The sequence below is a fragment of the Leptonychotes weddellii genome, chromosome 6 (assembly GCF_054177405.1).
Source record: "Leptonychotes weddellii isolate Sample4059 chromosome 6, ASM5417740v2, whole genome shotgun sequence".
In the NCBI taxonomy this organism is placed as follows: domain Eukaryota; kingdom Metazoa; phylum Chordata; class Mammalia; order Carnivora; family Phocidae; genus Leptonychotes; species Leptonychotes weddellii.
In genome coordinates this window covers 121,998,884-122,018,396 of record NC_138374.1, presented here as the reverse complement: position 1 = coordinate 122,018,396, position 19,513 = coordinate 121,998,884, and the positions used below count along the sequence as shown (strand labels likewise).

Here is a 19,513-nt window from a genome sequence, read left to right as displayed (position 1 = left end):
TGAGTTTGGTAAAGTGCTGGAATAACTAGGTTTTCAGTACTTGAAATGAAAATGATTGGGCAGAGTATGCTGATTATCGGTTATTAGAAATTAGAAAGACAAGCAAGACAAAGGGAGTTGCTAGGGAAATAAAGGGTTTACTTGCTCTGTCATGGGCTTATAATCACACTGGTTTTTCTGTATGTTTGCCAGAATGTTCTCATATTTAGTCGGGAAATAGTTCATCTGTTTATTTTAATAATGATGGTGTCTCTAGGAATGATTTATAAGCACATAAAGGCACCACTGCTGTGCTGTTGACCATAAAAATACAACTGAATACTAAATATTCTACCTAGTTTTCTCTAAAGGCTATTGAAGGGGACCTTCAAATGTTTCCATTGAAAAACTCTTGGTGAATTTTCCCCAGGTTCTAACAAGCTATATCAAAATAAAACTCATTTCATGGAAAAAAGGAATCCCACAGCACTTCTTTTTAATAACTGTTCAGCTACAAAATTTTATTGGTATCTTTTTATGTTCCCTCTAGAGGATGTAATGCACAAAAGCATTGCCACGGAACATATAAAATTACAAATGAAATTTATTGTAAAAAGTAGAATGTCTTCTAGATTGGTGTCAGTATTTATTTCATTCATAAACCAAAACTGCAGTATAATATATTCATTGTCAGCAAGTTCATGTGTGTAAATTGCCATCCAATGTTATTGACTGATATAAGACAGATATTGAAAAGACAATTTAAATGTACTCTTCCAAACATAAACTGTTCCACAAAAGCACTGTAAAAACTCCTCCAAGATTTTGGGTTGTGCTTGACATTTATGGTTAACTACATAATTTGGTCGTGTCATAATCCACTGTGTTTGGCAATTTGGCATTAAACGCCTGCAGAGCAGATTGGATCCTCACCACCTCACTAGTAGACAGCTTGAGTCTATGACGAAGCAAGCAAGAGAAAAGATCTAGACGACGCTGGCCAGGTGGGGAGAGTTTATTTACACGGTCTCTTATCTCTAGAAGTTGCAAAAGTGCTGAGTCCTGGGATCCCTGAGTATAGGGGTAGTCCAGCTGCAAAATCAAGTCCCGAATTGCTTCAGGGTCAAAGTGCATGCTGTAACCAAACACTTGAATGTTATTGATTTTCATATAGCCCAGGTTCCGGGAAGGGTCAATAAATTCCAGAGGTTCGTAGTAAATGCTCTCATTGCCATTGGGGCCATTTGACTTGATGCGACTCCTCAGGTAGATGTGCACTGTCTCAAAAAATGTCTTCCACTTGTTGCCCAGAGTCAGCGACCAGTTATAACACTGCAGTGGGAGGTCCAGCTTAGTCCGCTCCCAGTCTGGAAAGCTGTTTTCATTCACAGGCATAAACCAGCTCTCGGAGTGGCTGCCTCCGAAGGGATTGACGTAAACAGCCAACACCGGCTCCAAGGTGCTGTTCTTAGTTAAGCAAATCTGTAAAGAGAGACCCAAAATCATATGGACCAGACTTGACTTGTACTTGTTACTCTTCAAGGTGAGGAGCATCCGCTTACGCCAGGAGGGGTCGAACCAGCTATTGAGGCGCATGTCGTTGCTGATAAAAATGGCATGCACTTCTATTCGTCTGTCAGTCTTCTGCAACAGATATTTCATCTCCAGGTCTTGCAGGTCAGTCTCAAAGCCAATATAGTGATCGGTGGACTCGGCGACCTCAGGCTTGCAGAGGCCCTGGCTCAGCATGTAGCCCGTATTGCAAGTACCACAGCGGGTGCGGTTGTCGGGGGCGCAGGTCAGGCAGGCGGAGGCGTCGCCCACCGTGCAGGGCAGGAACGCGGTGCAGACCACCTGGTCGTTCGGGCACGTGCATGAGTGCATCTCTTCCGAAAAGCTGCCCAGGAGGCCATTCTCATTGCAGTAGAGAAAAGACTGGATGCGAGTGAGCCAGTAGGTTGAGGTTCTAGAAACACAAAACAACACGAATCTATATGAATACAAAGACATTTTTTGGTGTACTGCAGTAAAATTACCCTTAGCTCTGAAAGCTTCACCATCATTTCTTAGGTTCACTCCAGTTATTTAACCGGGATAAAAGATCCAGACGGTTTCTAATTGAAAATAGATACATTTTAATATAATATTTATATATGATATATATATATATATTATACTAGATAACTTTTTTCATTCTTCGTTACACAAGGTTAGATGGGGATATATTTGATTTGAACTGAAATACTGCATGGAATACCTTCTGAAAAGATAGCCTGTCATTTTGCTAGGGTACTCCGAAGCTTATGGTGAACATAATTGGGTCAGTTATTGTTTTGAAATGCTAACCAGCAACAGGAAATAAAAGTGATATTATCATAAAATATCTAGAGTAGAATTAGAGCATATAAATGGTGACTGCTCATTCATTTGCTCTTAGCTTCATAAAGCACTAATGTTGCAGGAAGCCAAATAGGAAGTAAAATAAAAATGAAAGAAAAATAAACAACTCTAAAATGTCAATCAGTGTATTTAAATCCTCGGGTTTTATCAATATTGACAGAACAAGTACCCACTGAGAAGGAAAATACTATTAAGACATGTTTGACTTTATTCTTACAGGCTGCTCAAGAAAATTGTTGAAAATATCTCGTTAAAACCAACTACAAGTTATTTTAATAAGGGTTAAGTGTGTCAGTTTAATGTGTTTGATTTGAATCATTAACATTTTTCCTCACTTATACCCAGACATCAGGCTAATCATGATGCAAATGTAAGAATTTACTTTTCGTGTAAAACATTATTCAAACTCTTGGTGTGTTTAAAAATCTCAGTAAAATAACGAAGGAAAATTGTGTGGCCCTGTAATCAGATAATTCTTTGTTTTTATCGCAGCTGTATGATCACGGAAGAGTTGAAGGGTGTCTATAACGTGCCATTTTCTCGTGTGAAAAATGGGACTAGCAGTACCTTCCACAGTGAGTTCTTGTGAGAAATAGTTAGGCTCAGACTGCATGCACGTGGTTAGAATATTGCACAGTGTATCAATTTTTGATATTCTTATGCCTTTCTGGTGTTCATTATTTAGTACCTATGAGATTTTCTGCGAAATATATCTATTACACTCCATCCTTTACACTTACACACTGCTCCAGTTTCAAAGACTTTGTCCATGCAGAATACTGGTAAAACACAGGCACTAATCTGTCCAAATAACCAATAAAAACAATGCATTCACTATCCATAACAATATTTGAGCTATTTAAATTACATATTCATTTCCATTCCCTGCCCATCCTCCCTTTGCAATGCAACACCTTTTTTTTTTTTTTTTTTAAGTGAGTTCTTCCTTGTTTTCCCAAATAAATCCAAAAACTCCTTTCTTCCCTCTCATGGCACTTACTTATCTTTTTCATGGTACCTTTTTTCACTTAAAATTTTGTATTATTCTGTACCCACTTGTTCATACTCCATTTATCCTATTAAATATAATTCCCAGCTTGCCAGAAGCCCGTATGCCTGCTCAGGGCTGTATATCCAATGCCAAGTAGACTACCAGGACATCACAGCCCTTTAATGTTTAATGAATCTTGAATCAAATGCATATATGAATTAAAAGACATTTTCTCAATAAGTATAATTTTGAGTGAAATTTAAAGCCCTAAAAAGAACATTTAATACAGTTGTAAAGACCCAGCTCTCTTGGGTTGCAGGAAGTAGAGTTACACAACATACACTTTGACTTTTGCACAATTAAATATATAAAAAGCTTTTCTTTTCCACCTTCCCTAAGTGTAACTTTTTTGTTATAGAACCAGAAGAAAAGAAAAAAAAAAAAAAAAAACTAAACTAAACCAAACCCAACCAAAGCATAAAACATCTTCCTCTTAATTATTTCTCACACTGAAAAACACTGACTGGAAACTCGAACCTATTAAATTCATTTCTAACTTTTTCTAGATTCTTTAAAAATAAGTTCTCAGAAGAATTCTCCCAGGAGTATACCCAAGGGTGGTGAAATAGCGATGCTGTGAGGCTCTTTGGCACTTTGTGAGCCATACATCTACATATGAGGGCCTCTAGCTCTAGTTGTTTACTCCCCGCAGAATAAATGTGCAAAAAGCTTCTTTCTGTGGTGTATGAAATAACTTGATTCTTTCTCTACTGAGTTTAGACATATAGAAATTATTACTGATTTTTAATCTGCAGCTACTGATGTATTTATTCCATCAGTTTTCTCTTTCACAGGCTATTAATGTCTCTCCATCTTGGTTTCTTTCTCTCTCTTTTCTCTCCCTCCCTCCCTCCCTGCCTCCCTTCCTTCCTTCCCTTTCTTCCTTCCTTCCTTTCTTTTCTATGTTCTCTTCTCCCTTCTTCCCCCCTTTCTCTCTCTCTCTCTTCTGTAACTGTGTCTTTCTAATATAAAAAATATAAAATATATATCCTATCTGGATTGAAAATTATATTTTCTTCCCTGAAACCAAAGCATAAATTCCCTGAGCCAATTCATCTTTCATTGTAAGCTCTAATCATGTTTCCAAATCATAAGGACAAACAAAATATGAAATAAATAGACCCAAGGCTAAAGACAGAGCTCACAAAACTAGGGCACTGTAGAAAGAAGCATTTGGACACTTTAGAAAAGCAATGGCTTTTTCAGCTTTCAATCTCTTCCAATCCTTTCCACGTCCCCGCAGATGCATTACTGAAGGAATGTGTTTCGGCTTCGTGGGTTTCAGCTTGTCATGTATGAATATTGATAACTTGGCACACTGTCAAAGCTCCCGTACCCTGGGACGGAAGAGCTAGCGTGTGGATTTTCTTCTTTTAGGCTTCTTGTCCTTTCTCCCCTCCTACCTACCTTTTGACTGTTTTACTGTATTTCACAAGTAAGGAATAGATTTTTAAAGGAAAATTTAATGCAATAATCAGTCTTTGCTTTACTCCTTGTAAAATCTTGGCTAAAGCAGGAGTCAAAAATAGAGAAGGGAGCCCCTTTGGATTTTTCATTTACCCAAATAATCACGTAGTTTTATTTTTCCCAACAAAGTAAAATTTAACTGCTTTTTTTCTTTATTCTAAAGCATTTAAACTTATTTTAAATAAGTTTGATTGTTAAGTAACTTTGTAAATTCATTTAATTAATGTAAAATAAATAAAAATCAAAAGTAGCCTGTATTGAGCATTTTTTTAAACACTCTGCTTCCTTTTATATCTAAATATATAAAGAAAGTAGTACCACATTTCTTTTATTCTCATCTATAGCTTATATTCATATTAATTATTTGGTGTCTCCTCGGGCTAAGGCTAGAGGATGCAATGTCAACAGATGACTCCTGGCAAGCAGGTCTTTTGGCCCTTTTCATCAAGCATGTGGCATGGTTTGTGCCATCTACTTAATTGCACTTTAATAAATATTTACTAAATAAAGGAAGTAATAAAGGAGGGAGAGAGGAGTAAGGAGAGGGAGAGACAGAAATTAGAGTGAAGAATTATGGATTATGGGAGAACAGAAGACAGAAATAGAAGAAAGAATTAAAAAGGGCATTGGCCTGTGATAGCTACTATGACATGGAGCATTTCAGGAAGGGCAGGAACTCCTTTATCTATCAGGAACTGAGTTTGCATTTTGGAAATACTTTCTACAAAGGCTTTTATGGGACAGTATTAAAAAGAGAAAAATGCCTCCCAGAGTTAAGTTAAAATTTTAAAATTTAGGTTAAAATTTAAGCTAAAAGCCTATAGCATGTTGCTATTTGAGGAATCACGTGGCATACGAATTTGGGAGCTTTACACAGCTGTTTAACCAGTTGTCTTGGTTCAATCTGTAATATTCTCCATGTGTTGAAGATCTGTTCTTCTCCACAGGATACGTCAGAATGCCCTAGACTAAAAGATGAATACCTGATTTCTGGGCTGGATTCTACCCGGTGACCTGGGACAGGTCACTTAGTGTCCTTAACCTTAAGCAGAGCTTGAAGAAACACTAAAAGTTTGGTTCTGCATGACCCTGGGGAATACAGATAGCTTTCTGAACCTTTGTGTGTTCCTGTGTGACTCCACTTGCCGATCTTTTGTCAGGGTGGAATGGTGTAACGTATAACCCCCATCATCCCTGTCTCACATGTGGTGGCTGCTCATAATGAAACAATGTGAATGAAATGCTTGTCTCTCAAAATTTCCTGTTACTAAGAATATCAACTAAGATATGGTCTTATTCTTATAGTTTCGAATGATGATAAGTGTGATTGGTGAAACAGATTCCTGGGCCTCCCTCCAGAGATACTATAAGAATTTCTAGGCGTAGGGCCCAGGAATATGCAATCCCAGAGGATGTTATGTACAGCTGGGCTGCAAGGTTCCTATGTAAGAAAATTAACAACCCAAATAGCGACTAGGGGCACTTTAAATACCATCTAGCCATCAGCATGTAAGAATACGTGCTATGGTGAGCGCTGTGAATTGTGCAAGACTGTTGAATCACAGATCTGTACCTCTGAAACAAATAATGCAAATTATGTTAAGAAAAAGAAAAAAAAAAGAAGATAGCAGGAAGGGAAAAATGAAGGGGGTGGAAATCGGAGGGGGAGACGAGCCATGAGAGACTATGGACTCTGAAAAACAAACTGAGGGTTCTAGAGGGGAAGGGGGTGAAGGGATGGGTTAGCCTGGTGATGGGTATTAAAGAGGGCACGTTCTGCATGGAGCACTGGGTGTTATACCAAAATGAATCACGGAACACTACATCAAAAACTAATGATGTAATGTATGGTGATTAACATAACATAATAATAAAAAAAGAAACATTGTTTCAAAAAAAAAGAATATGTTCAGAAAAGGTAGAGAAAAGTTACAATTTGTGTGGAGAAGTGTCAGCATCAGATGGCTACTCTACAGTTTGCAAACCCTACACCAGAAAATTTGCCATGTGCATACATTAAAGAACAAAACAAACACAAAGCCTAGCTTAATCACTAAATTCTACGTTGTTACAGTAATATTAATTATTTAGTGACTACCTCTCATGTCATGGGCCAGCTACTTTGTAATTCATTATTGAAAATTCTTCACAGTAGTTTCCAAAGGTTAACCTCATTTTAAAATTTTAAAAATACTGAGGTTCATAGTTTTAATGACTTCCTCTGTTACATATCGGTTAAGTAGAAAAATGAAGACAAAGTCAGAGAAGCAAATTTAAATATTATTTTTTTTTAAATGTGGTTGAAAGTGTTGTTCCATGGGATCGTGAGAAAAAGTACTTAATAAATGACTTTAGGAAAATATCCATGTATTGCTATTAGCTGGACAGCATCAAAGATAAAATAACTTTTAATTTGATAAAAGTAACTTTAAATTATGATATAAAGTTTAGTTTTTTGAGTGACAGTATACTCTATTGGCTTCAATCACTTTTGGGGAGCCAAACTATCAACTTTGAATCTAGTTTCATTTACCTCATATATAAATTGGGAATAAAATATAGGTTGTTGTGAAAATTAAAGCACAATTTCAGGAAAAGCACTTAAAAGAGTACTATGCACAGAATAAATGGGAAATAAATGTAAATGCTTATTTTTATTATTATTGTGTTACTACTGTTATCTTTTAAAGAAATATCATTGTATGTAGTTCCTTTAATGCAAATGCTTTTGCCTCCAGAAAATTGAAAATTTTTATTTTATCTACAATTCATGCATTGTATGCATAATATTACACTGTATTTCTGCATTTTATCTTTATCAAAATAAACACAGTTATTGATAACACGGTCAAGACTATATTTAAAAGCACGTGTGTGGCCTCCTTGTGATAGTTTTGAAAATCTAAAACGTGTGTGAAGACAATATTGCTCAAATTCAGGACACATATTCTAATGTGCAATGCTTTGCATTGAAGTATTAGAACATATGTTGATACAAAAACAATTACCTCCTCTCATGGTTAAATCCTCTCTGAGCACTAATAATCTTATTTCAAAGGTCCCTTATTTCAACCTTCTAATCTTTTATTGCTCTCCAAATCTATGCAATGTTGATCCAAATTTTAAAACCTAAACAATATAATTTCAGTATCTTTTTGAAGTTAAATATCACTCTTTTGAGTAGAGCATTTCCTTTCAGCCTTCCTAGATTTATGTTTCTCCGACTCTAATACTTTAAACTAAATATGAGCTTGGGATTAAGCACCCACAGCTATTTAAACAATCATAAACTGATTATTAGCTCAGCCACAGACAGATAATATCAAATAATATTCTGTCACTTGCCCTCTTCCAATTCTGCTGCTCTGACCATCTCAGCCTTGACAATGTGGCCTGGGGCTCATGGTGACACCCCAACATATAATAGTCTCACTCTTAGAAATAGTTTTACACCCCAAGAAAAAGAATGTCATTGTCAAAGGTCCCTCAGCCATCGGTCTCCCAAGGAAGTCTCTATATACCACATGTGTATATAGATACACATCTATAGACTTATAGGCACATATATATATATATACACATTTTAATTCAAGTATCTACTAATAATTTTGGTTTGCAGAAAGACAAAGGGAGTGAAGCAGTTGAAGATGTAGGTTATATTTTAAAGAAATTATTACCCACAGGGCGCCTGGGTGGCTCAGAGTCCTGGGATCGAGCCCTGCATCGGGTTCCCTGCTCAACAGGGAGTCTGCTTCTCCCCCTCCCTCTGCTTCTCCCCTTGCTCATGCTCTCTCTCTCTCTCTCTGTATCTCTGTGTCACAAATGAATTTAAAAAAAAAAAAAGAAATTATTACCTGGTAGTAACAGTCATTGAGGTTTTATCATGAGCATAGTCTTTTAATAGGCATTATTTATTGATTCCTCTCAATTCTCACTACTCCCTGAGTAAGGATGTTTGTTACCCCAATTTATAAGTAAGGGCATGCATTTTAAAAAGCTTAAATAATTAGAACTTGTTCAAAGTCCAACAGCTAGTAAGTGATAGAACTGAAACTACACATCCCTGGTCTTTATTACTCCCAGTGATCTTTTTGGATATGACATCAAAAGCACAATCAAGAAAAGCAAAAATTAATAAGGAGGGCAAGAACAAACAAAAGGTTTCAGTCCAACTAATTTGTGACACATTTGGTTGAGTGGCATACACAGACAAATCTGCTTACATTTTTGTCCCCAAAGATGCTGCGTCTGATACTACAGTTCAAAAAAATCAAAAGATATGTTTTTCTCCTACTTGTGACATAAAATATGAAAAGAGACAGGTCAACATTCAGGCTGCGACATGTGAGGTACACAAAAATGAACACAATTACATTACTCGAAGTGAAGAGAAATTATCAAAAGAACACCAGCATTTTCCTAATTAGAGTCCGCGTTTCATTTTCTTCCAAAGATTACCAAAAATTGAAATATCTTGCCCACTAAGTCATATTAGATAGTAAGTTAAAAGAGCTTAAAAAGTATTTATTATGTGCAAGTTCAGCTAGTAAGCGGTTAGTGTAATTGATGAATATTGACACAAATGCAATTATTTTGCAAAGACAGGTAAATCTGATGTCTCCTAAGTGCATTCATAACATCCTGGTTTTCATCCACCATAACATTCATTACACCAAGTCATTATTACCAAATCATCTGTATCTCATTACATTATACTTTCTATGAAGGAAAATATGTATTTGTTTACTTCACTATTTTACTATCACAGCATACTAAATCAATGTGCAATGTTTATACTTAAATTCCCCCATTACAACCTTCTAAACCTTTATTGGTCTTAAAATGTGTGCATTATGGATCCAAATTTGAAAATCTAAATAATATAATTAAGGAATTTAAAATAAAATATTTATAAAGAGACCATTCCATTTCATCTTTCACAGATGTATTCATCTCTGATCCTAGTACTTCAAATTTAATATAAATTTTATATAAGTGGATAAATTAGTGAACAAGAGAGGAAGCTGAAAAAGCAAATTTAAGACTAAATTAGAAATGTCCTTCATTGTTTTTGTTGTTGTTGTTGTTAATATTTCATATGGCTTTCTTGATTTCCAGTAAGTGATTAAAATTTTAAAAAATTGTCTTATTTTCATAATATCTGCTTTTTTAAAGTATGTTTCATGACCAATTTCTTATCAACTTACAGAAGATCAATAAAAAGTGAACTCTATCATTTAAATAATTTAATCAATTTTAATGTTTTTCTAAAACGAATAACCAGGGGTGCCTGGGTGGCTCAGTTGTTAAGCGTCTGCCTTCGGCTCAGGTCATGATCCCAGGGTCCTGGGATCGAGCCCCGCATCGGGCTCCCTGCTCCGCGGGAAGCCTGCTTCTCCCTCTCCCACTCCCCCTGCTTGTGTTCCTGCTCTCATTATCTCTCTCTCTCTGTCAAAAATATAAATAAAATCTTAAAAATATGTATAACTAATAATCAATACTATTTACATTTAAAGCCTATTTTTAAATTAAATAAACAAAATATAATTTGCCCAAATCTGATGTCCATCTATTCATATACCTATGAACACAATTACGGCATGAACTGTCTATGATATACCCACCTTTGACTTAGAAACATCCCTCCAAATAGAATGTCTCCAAACTTACCATTTTCTTCTTTCTTAATACAATCATCATTGTTGTCTATAATGGTGGATATCAACTTACCCCTTTGTGCCTCAAGTAAAGCAAGAACTTGGTTTCTAGAAGCCCTGCACTTGCTTTTTTTGACATTTTGTTACATTTGTGTACTAGCAAGCTAACATTAAAATTGATCCATTTCTAATTCATGACACCTCTATATTTTTAATATATAAGATGCATTTTGCCTAGCTTTTGAAGCCATTCACAAACTGACAGCACCTAGCTTTCAATGCTTAATAAACTATATTCTCCAGGGCTGTCCCTGTTCCTCTCCCGAAATATGTGATGCTCAATTTCAACTACATTGAACTTTCTTGTTATAGAATTTAATGTCTTTCTCCTCCACTTAACCTGTTCAAGATGAAAATTGAATCATTTCTACTCTAGACAGTCTTTTTTTGACAATAAAACAACTAAATTCCTTGAATGAGTATATCAGTTATCTCTATTACTGTATTTGTAATTAAGCCATGTATAATTGTGGTTTAATAGATTCTTGTCTCATTATTTCAACTAAAGTATACTGTTCATGATAATATCTGTAATTTCCTACATGTTAGTTTTCTTAATTGGGGTATGAGCTCTTCAGAAAAAAGAAATGACTGTTATTTCATTGGAATTCCTAGAGACCAACAAAATGCTTTCCTGGACCTTCCAAACAAAACTGCTAAGTCGAAATTGAATTATGGACTTATGTTTGTGAAAAAATGTCAGAGGGAGTATGCTTAAAACTCCACAATGTAAAATGCCAAAAAATTCTGGCAATAACTATTTTTAATGCATTATAATATGGAAAGAAAGATGCTGTAAACTTCACAGGCTGAAACTGAAGTAAAAGAATAATATGGAGAAAAACATATGTATGCCTGATCTCGACGATGGGGTGGTCATCTTGGGTATCAGAGACAAAGTCTGGTACACTGGATGGCAAGAAGTTGAATTGGAGACCCACTATATTTGGGGAGGGTACGTGTTATGGTGAGTGCTGTGAATTGTGTAAGACTGTTGAATCACAGATCTGTACCTCTGAAGGAAATAATACATTATATGTTAAAAAAATAAATGAAGAAGGTAACAGGAGGGGAATAATGAAGGGGGGGAACAGGGAGGGAGAATTTTTAAAAGCAGGAGAAACCAAAGAAAATTAAAAACGTAATTCAACTGGCATCTAAATTTTTAATAGCCAGGTATGCAGAGTCAAAATAATTGTCAAATTAGAACCCACTGAAACTATCTTTCAAGAATGAAAGCAACATAAGGATAGTTTGAGTAAACTAAAATTGTCAGAATTTGCCTCTAGTAGACAGACCCTCACTAAAGAAAGTAGTTTGGGCAAAAGAAAACTGTTCCTAACATTCTAACATAAGGAATGGAGAGCAAAGAAATTGGTAAACCACTGGGTAATTCTAAAAGAATATTGAAAGTATAAAACAATAACAATACAATAACAATACTGTTTAATTTCTTAGATTAAAAAATAGTATTGAAGTTAGGAACAACTTGAATAATAATTCAAGGATGCTTAGAGCCTATATTATTAAGGAGGGCACGTTCTGCATGGAGCACTGGGTGTTACATGCAAACAATGAATCATGGAACACTACATCAAAAACTAATGATGTAATGTACGGTGATTAACATAACATAATAAAAAAAAGTGAAAAAAAAAAACCTAGCAACAAAAGCAACCAACATCTAGCAAAGGCAGAGAGCAAATGAGTGCCTGTCCTGACCTCATTGTTAGTAGAAGGGAAAATACATAATCTATAAATTCAAAAACAGGAATGAAAATAATTATTTTAAAGTGCTCCAAAATTGTTGTAAAGTGGCAAAATTAAACATATATGTTTTCTAGAGGAGTGTACATTCTGCAAAGGACTTGAAGAATCAATATAAATAAAATTATTTTGACCATGAGCTCACAACAACAACAACAAAAAAAGCACATGAGGTTGTGGTGTTTTTTATTTGTGATTGTTTTCACCCTTATACATTATTTTCACCCTTCTCTATGTTGGATGCCATGGCCTAGAATCATAATACTACTTTTACACATATTTTCAACTCCCTGCTTCCATTTGGCAAGAACTTAACCCTGATTATCTGGATAATAAATGACAAGAAACTGGGCAAAATCTTGTTTTTATGTCACACAAGAAAATGTGAAAATCTGAAAGCACTACAGTTATAAGTTATAAGATACCAGTATTATGCATATTATTTATGCTTTTCCAATTACTGAACAACTGTGGGTAGTGTAAGAATGATAGTTATTCTCTAAGTGTGAACAGCAGTGCTGTACTCTAACTACAAAATTGCAAAGGGTTCATTGAATTTACTGCAGATTATAAATGTGATATTGCACAGGATTATTTTCAGACTACTAATTTTATTATTTTTATTATTTATAGCGAGAGAGAGAGTGTGTGGGTGGAGGGGCAGAGAGACTGGGAGAGAGAGAATATTAAACAGGCTCCATGCCCAGGGCAGAGCCCGACGCTCATTTTGTAATTTGAAATCCTATTTCTCAATGTGATAGTATTAGGAGTTAGGGACTTTGGGAAGTAATTAGGTAATAAGGATGGAGCCATCATCAGTGGAATTAGGCCCTTAGAAAAGGGACCCTAGACAGCTGTCTCACCCTGTTTCCACACAGTAAGAAGATGGTTATCGGGACGCCTGGGTGGCTCAGTCGTTAAGTGTCTGCCTTCGGCTCAGGTCATGATCCCAGGGTCCTGGGATCAAGCCCCACATCGGGCTCCCTGCTCCGCGGGACAAAAGCAACAAAAGCTTCTCCCTCTCCCACTCCCCCTGCTGGTGTTCCCTCTCTTGCTGTGTCTGTCTCTGTCAAATAAACAAATAAAATCTTAAAAAAAAAAAAAAAGAGGATGGTTATCTATAAAGCAGGAAGAGACCTCTCACTAGACACCAAATCTTCCTGTGCCTTGATCTTGGTCCTCTAGCCTCCAGAACTGTGAAAAATACACATTTGTTGTTCAAGTCACCCAGTCCATGGTATTTTCGTGATTGCTGCCCAAACTGACTACGACCGGTATTATCTCCTAATTTTTCTACCAACTTAATATTACATTTAAGTCTGTGGAAACTAAAAGTGAACCAAATGACTGTTTAGAAAACAGAAACAATTCAGTATGTCTAGCCTTCTTTGGCCTCATTATTTTCCAAATGAGACTACAGAAAATGATGGATTATTTTAAATCATCATTCCACATCTATTCAGAAAACAAATAGTAGAGCAATCACTTTAATCCTTGGGTTCTCAAGCAGACTTACATTATGTAGAACATCTCTTTCCTCAGCACACAAGACGTTCCATTAACCAAAATATCATCTGATAGGGAAAAAAATGAGTCACTCTGGATGATATCAGCAGTGACATAAATCCAATGGGTATTCAAAATGTACTGTTCTCTCACTTGCAGGGTAAACCACAACAATACAAATAGGAGCTTCTTATCAATTGGCAGAAAGATAGAGAGAAACTTGTATCATTTCAAGAGCTTCATCTGTTCTGTTGGTGGGGGGGGGGACATCCACAAGTTTATTCCTTAGCGTTGAAGGTTTAGCCTTAATTTAATTTTTGAACAGTAAATCCATTTTGAAATTACTTGAAAATTAGGTATTATCATTTTTTTGCTTACAAATTAATTTTAAATTATCTGTTTTTCTTTTCATTTGTTACCATTGCCATTTATTATCTTTTAATAATCAAACAATCCTTTGAAAGGTAAAAAAGACATTATATGCAAATAACTGTTAAAACCATGATGTAAAAAAAATCAGGTAATTCCTCTTATGTGTTTATATATGAGATGTATAATAAGTACCTATTGTAATACAAATAGTTTGACCTTATAAAATCATGTCATTTGCAAACCAAGAGTTAACAAAGGCCATTCTAGAGATAGTTCACCAGATCCATAGAATGTATGTATTAGAGGTCACACTTACTATGTGCCGGGGACTATTTAAACATCTTACGTATATAAATATACAGTTAGCCTTTGCAACAACTCTATGAAGTGAGTACTATCATTTTTCACAACATGCCCGTTAAGTGACAGCACAGTGTCTATAAAAATGAGCCAGTGTCCATGCTCTTCATCACTCCACTATATTATCTATGGTGTTACTGGCCCAATAAAGGCATATATGAAAAAATGATGAGAAAGGGTATTTTTCTAGATATTATGATTTCAGCCTACCTCCTTAGGTGACAATTGTCTGAAATGTTTTTACAGTCCAGATAAGCTTTGGACAAAATGTAAACTACTATACTGTTCCTGGATTAACCAGCACAAAGTGAGATGAAAATATAATTCATACTGACATCTTAGTATCATCATGATGTTTAATAATCTAAAATCCCGTATTTTATAGATTATGTTAAAGTCATAGGATAGTGAAAAAGAATCATGTGGTACAAAGGAGATTCTGAAATAACTTGCATCAGTGTGTCTCAGAGACATTCTATCCATTTAACTGAAGAAAGAGTAGGTCTACCTCAGTTTCTGTTTAGAACAATAATGAATTTTTACATCACATGTACCTTGCATGAAAGAAGAACAACAAGACCTAAGTGGATACAGGGCTAAAACCAACTTGTCTTTGATTCTGGAAGTTAAATTATTATTATGTAAACATTTTTAGTCATGTTTCCTTATCCTTCTAGCATAGGATAAAACTGTTGGAAAATAATCATGTTATTTTTCATTGAATATTTCACCTATTGATTTTAACAAAGAGGCAAAACACTTGACAATCAACAAAAGTATTAACAACTTGGGAAAGAATGTGGATTATTCAGGCATTTTTGAATACACCTGGAAGATTTTCAATGCTTGTTTGAAATAAAACCTGGAGGTGAGATGGGTGAAAAAAAATAGGACTTTAAAAAAAATAAGTATGTGTTTTTAGCCTCAGTTAGCCATATCCCTACAGTGCAGTTATTTTTGAAACAATGTCAAATTAATGTTGAGAATGAATTTTGTTTTCCTGGTTTGTGAGGATTTAGTAGAATTTCAAAAAATAATAGGTCATTAACTGAAATTATTGAGATCATTGAGTATATCTAAATATATTATGATTTTGTTGACTGTGCTAGCACATAAGCCAATATTCTATATATATATTTCAGAATGCCTTTTGTTTTTCAATGAAAAGTTCAGAGAATCCGTTTGCAGCTTTAGATTGGGAAACAAAGTCAGTAAACCAATAAATACATACTGATTCTTTTTAATCCAATGTATGTTTTTCCTCTTCCAGTGAATTGAAAGTCTCTTTTTAGTGTCTTCCTAACAGTATTTGGACTCTTAGAAGAAATGTTTTTTCTCACTTCAGTTTATTCCCACATATATCACTCCTGTAAATGATCTCAAGTACAACCTCTTCCTATTCCTCTAAATTGAAAGAAGCATGTCACCATATATTAATGCCAGAGTTGTTTTGGGGAGATTGTGCTGAAGCACTACATTCCCCAGGAAAAAACCCAGGATTAAATCAAACCTACAACTTTCATTTCCGTATTCAGGACATAGTTTCTCATATGAAAAGAAAATCACATGTTTTTCTTCCTAAAGAAAAATTTTCTTACTACAGAAAAAATCTGTATGTTTCCTTCCTAAAAGTATTACAGACTATTGTGTCAAATTCTTCCACTCCTGCTGACCTCTAAGTGCCTCTGATTCTAATTATTTTCATCTAGAGAACAGACAGGTGGAGGGGGGCACCAACTGTGCCCATGAATATTAAGTTCTGAAAGTCTTTTTTTTTTTTTTTAAAGACTTTATTTATTTGACAGAGAGAGATGGAACACAAGCAGGGGGAGTGGGAGAGAGAGAAGCAGGCTTCCTGCCAAAAAGGGAGCCCGATGCGGGCCTCGATCCCAGGACCCTGGGTCATGACCTGAGATGAAGGCAGACACTTAACGACTGAGCCACCCAGGTGCCCCAAGTTCTGAAATTCTTCTGGCCTCTTCTGAATACATTGTGTTTCCATTAATACCTATGTGCGATCATCTCACTCTTCAGATAAAAACCTTCCAATCATCTCATTTAGCATAAAAGTCTTTAGAGTGACTTCTAAGATCCTGCATAACCAGCGCCCCCTACCATTCTCTAACCTCACTGAGATTTCTTTCTTACTCTCTTTCTCCAACCAGCCTCACTGCTTCCTTGCTCCTTCCTGAGCACTCTTTTGCTCCTGCTTCTAGGCATTTTTCAATTGCTCTTTCTAGTCCTGGATTTCCCTTGATCACACATCTATCTCTATGGTCTACTTCATCTCCTTCAGATGTTTAATCTCGTATTTTTTTTAGTTGAGGCTTTCCATAGATATCCTGTTTAAAATTGTTGGCCACCCCAGCCCTCCCTCCCTATCACCCTTCTCCGCTTTATTTTTCTTGGAACATTAATGTTCATGCTGTTTTAAATGTCTCTCTAGGCGCGCTTGTGTGGCTCAGTCAGTTGAGCGCTGGACTCTTGATTTCGGCTCAAGTCATGATCTTGGGGTCCTGAGATTGAGCTCTGCGTGGGGCTCAGCATTCTGTGGAGCCTGCTTGAGTTTCTCTCCCTCTGCTCCTCCCCCTGCACACACACACACTCTCTCTCTCCCTCCCAAATAAATAAATCTTTAAAAATAAGATAATAATAATAAATAAATCTCTCTCTCTTCACCAGAATGTTAGCTCCAGTGAAGGTAGGAATTTGTAACCCACTTTACAGTTACATTCCCAGAAACACTATCTGGGTTATAGTATGCATTCAGTCAATTATGTTGAAGAATAAATTAATTCATTAGAAAATTTATAAAGTGAGAGGCATTCTTAGTAGACACAAATAAGTATAGCTTATTCAACTTGCCTATTTTCAATTTACAGAAGGTTCTCTCAGATATAGTACAAACACTTCTCAGCAAAGTAGAAACACGTTAACTTGAAAATCATTACTCATTTCTTTTCCTTTTGCTCTGAACACTATGTTCTATGCTTCAACAATCAAACTTCAATCTATTCAGTTTTCTTTTATCAAGCACTGGGATATTTGGAATAAAAATTCCACTTGGGGGAAGTTTTAGCATAAAGCAAAATTGAAGAGCAAAGAGAGGGTCAATCTTTTTTTTTTTTTAAGATTTTATTATTTATTTGACAGAGAGAGAGCGCGGAAGGGAGTGCGCAAGCAGGGGGAGCAGCAGAGGGAGAAGGAGAAGCAGGCTCTCCACTGAGCAGGGAGCCCGATGTGGGGTCTGATCCCAGGACCCCGAGATCATGACCTGAGCCAAAGGCAGATGCTTAACCAACTGAGCCACCCAGCCACCCCAAGAAGGGTCAATCTTTAAATCTATTTCTCACCTATAACTTGACAAATATTTCTAGATCTCAGCTTCTTATCACATGCTCTAGATAGCATCCATCTCCCTTTCCCCGGAAAAGTAAATGAATGCTACTTCCATCCACATTAAAACATCTCTTGTTCTATCATCAGTATCTGAGTTTATTATTTTCTACACTTTCTTAAAGAAAGGAAGAACATGGGAAAGAAACTTCTATGTTTTTATATATCAGCAACAGAAATCAAGGTTGAACAATTAAATCAATAATAAGTTAGGATGACTTAATTACTTCCTAAGCTCAGTGCTTTCTGGACACAGACGTGAAGACATTCAGACCAGAGAGGACCCCTGAATGTCACAGTCACCGACAGCTGTAGAAAAGCAAAGGTGACAGATAATTTTTTATTGTAGTTTTAATATTTAAGAATATTTTGCTTAATGGCTCTGATACACATAAAACACGGTAGATGAAACTGATTTCCTGAACACGTTCTATTGCAGCTTTCTATTTGGCTTCCTTACGCATTAACAGCGAAATGAGATTTGAAGTAAATGTACATGCTTCTCTGAGGAATCCTTTGAGAAACAAAGCAACTGTGTTGCCCCAAAAAGCTGACAGCCACTGGAGGAGTTTTTTGGTGCATCTTAACTTTGCTAATTCATTCACTCTATTTCTATTCTTTTCGTTTCATTCCACCAAGAATAAGCAACATTCATTTCTTCCTCTGTAGTGTAAAATCAAAGGAAAAATGGTGGTGTTCCCTAAAGCTGTGTACAGTAATGCTTATACTTGGTAATATTTATCTACATGAGGCTACATTAAAATGGAGTTTAGTAGCCATAACTTTCTCCTCAGAATAAATGTCACGGGCGCCTGGGTGGCTCAGTCGTTAAGCGTCTGCCTTCGGCTCACGTCATGATCCCAGGGTCCCGGGATCGAGTCCCACGTCGGGCTCCCTGCTCGGCAGGAAGCCTGCTTCTCCCTCTCCCACTCCCCCTGCTTGTGTTTCTGCTCTCACTGTCTCTCTGTCAAATAAATAAATAAAATCTTAAAAAAAAAAAAAAAAAAAGAATCCCAGAGCTTTAAAAAAAAAAAAAAGAATAAATGTCACGTTGTTCCTGAAAAATACTAATTGGAAGTATCTGCATCTCACAAGTGTAGTTAAAAGCTACCATTAATAACTGAAAATTGATTGAAATAGACAACATCTGCTTTTAGAACCAAAGACTCCAGCAAATAATGTGTTATTCTGGCAAGTGGGAACACACACATTTCAGATATGCTATGGCATGTCACATACACGAGAAAATTAGCTTTCAAAGTGGTATGTCAGCATTAATTTTCATAGTTTTATAATATCTCTAATCATAACCAATGGGGTTAGACAAAAACACCTGCTGTCCTTTCTGTTATTTGTTTGACAAATTAAATTCAAAGTAGCATGACTACCGTATAACTGGATATCCACCCTGGGGTAAGTGTCGTCAAATGTTCTTGCAATGTCAGCAGTTGGTGCAAACATAACATCCTAAAGGGACTAAACCCAATTTCAAATGAAC

General features: G+C 36.0%; 1 protein-coding gene across 2 annotated transcripts in view; it reads right to left on the bottom strand.

Annotated features, from left to right (window-relative positions):
* Positions 1 to 118: 118 nt before the first annotated feature.
* BRINP3 (BMP/retinoic acid inducible neural specific 3) overlaps positions 119 to 19,513 on the bottom strand; it is a 315,037-nt gene continuing 295,642 nt past the window's right edge. For both annotated transcript variants that reach the window (XM_081825165.1, XM_006727836.3), the window contains exon 8: positions 119 to 1,945. In XM_081825165.1, the coding sequence (XP_081681291.1) occupies positions 829 to 1,945 (1,117 nt within the window). In that variant the 3' untranslated portion in view covers positions 119 to 828. The remainder of the gene's footprint in view (positions 1,946 to 19,513) is intronic.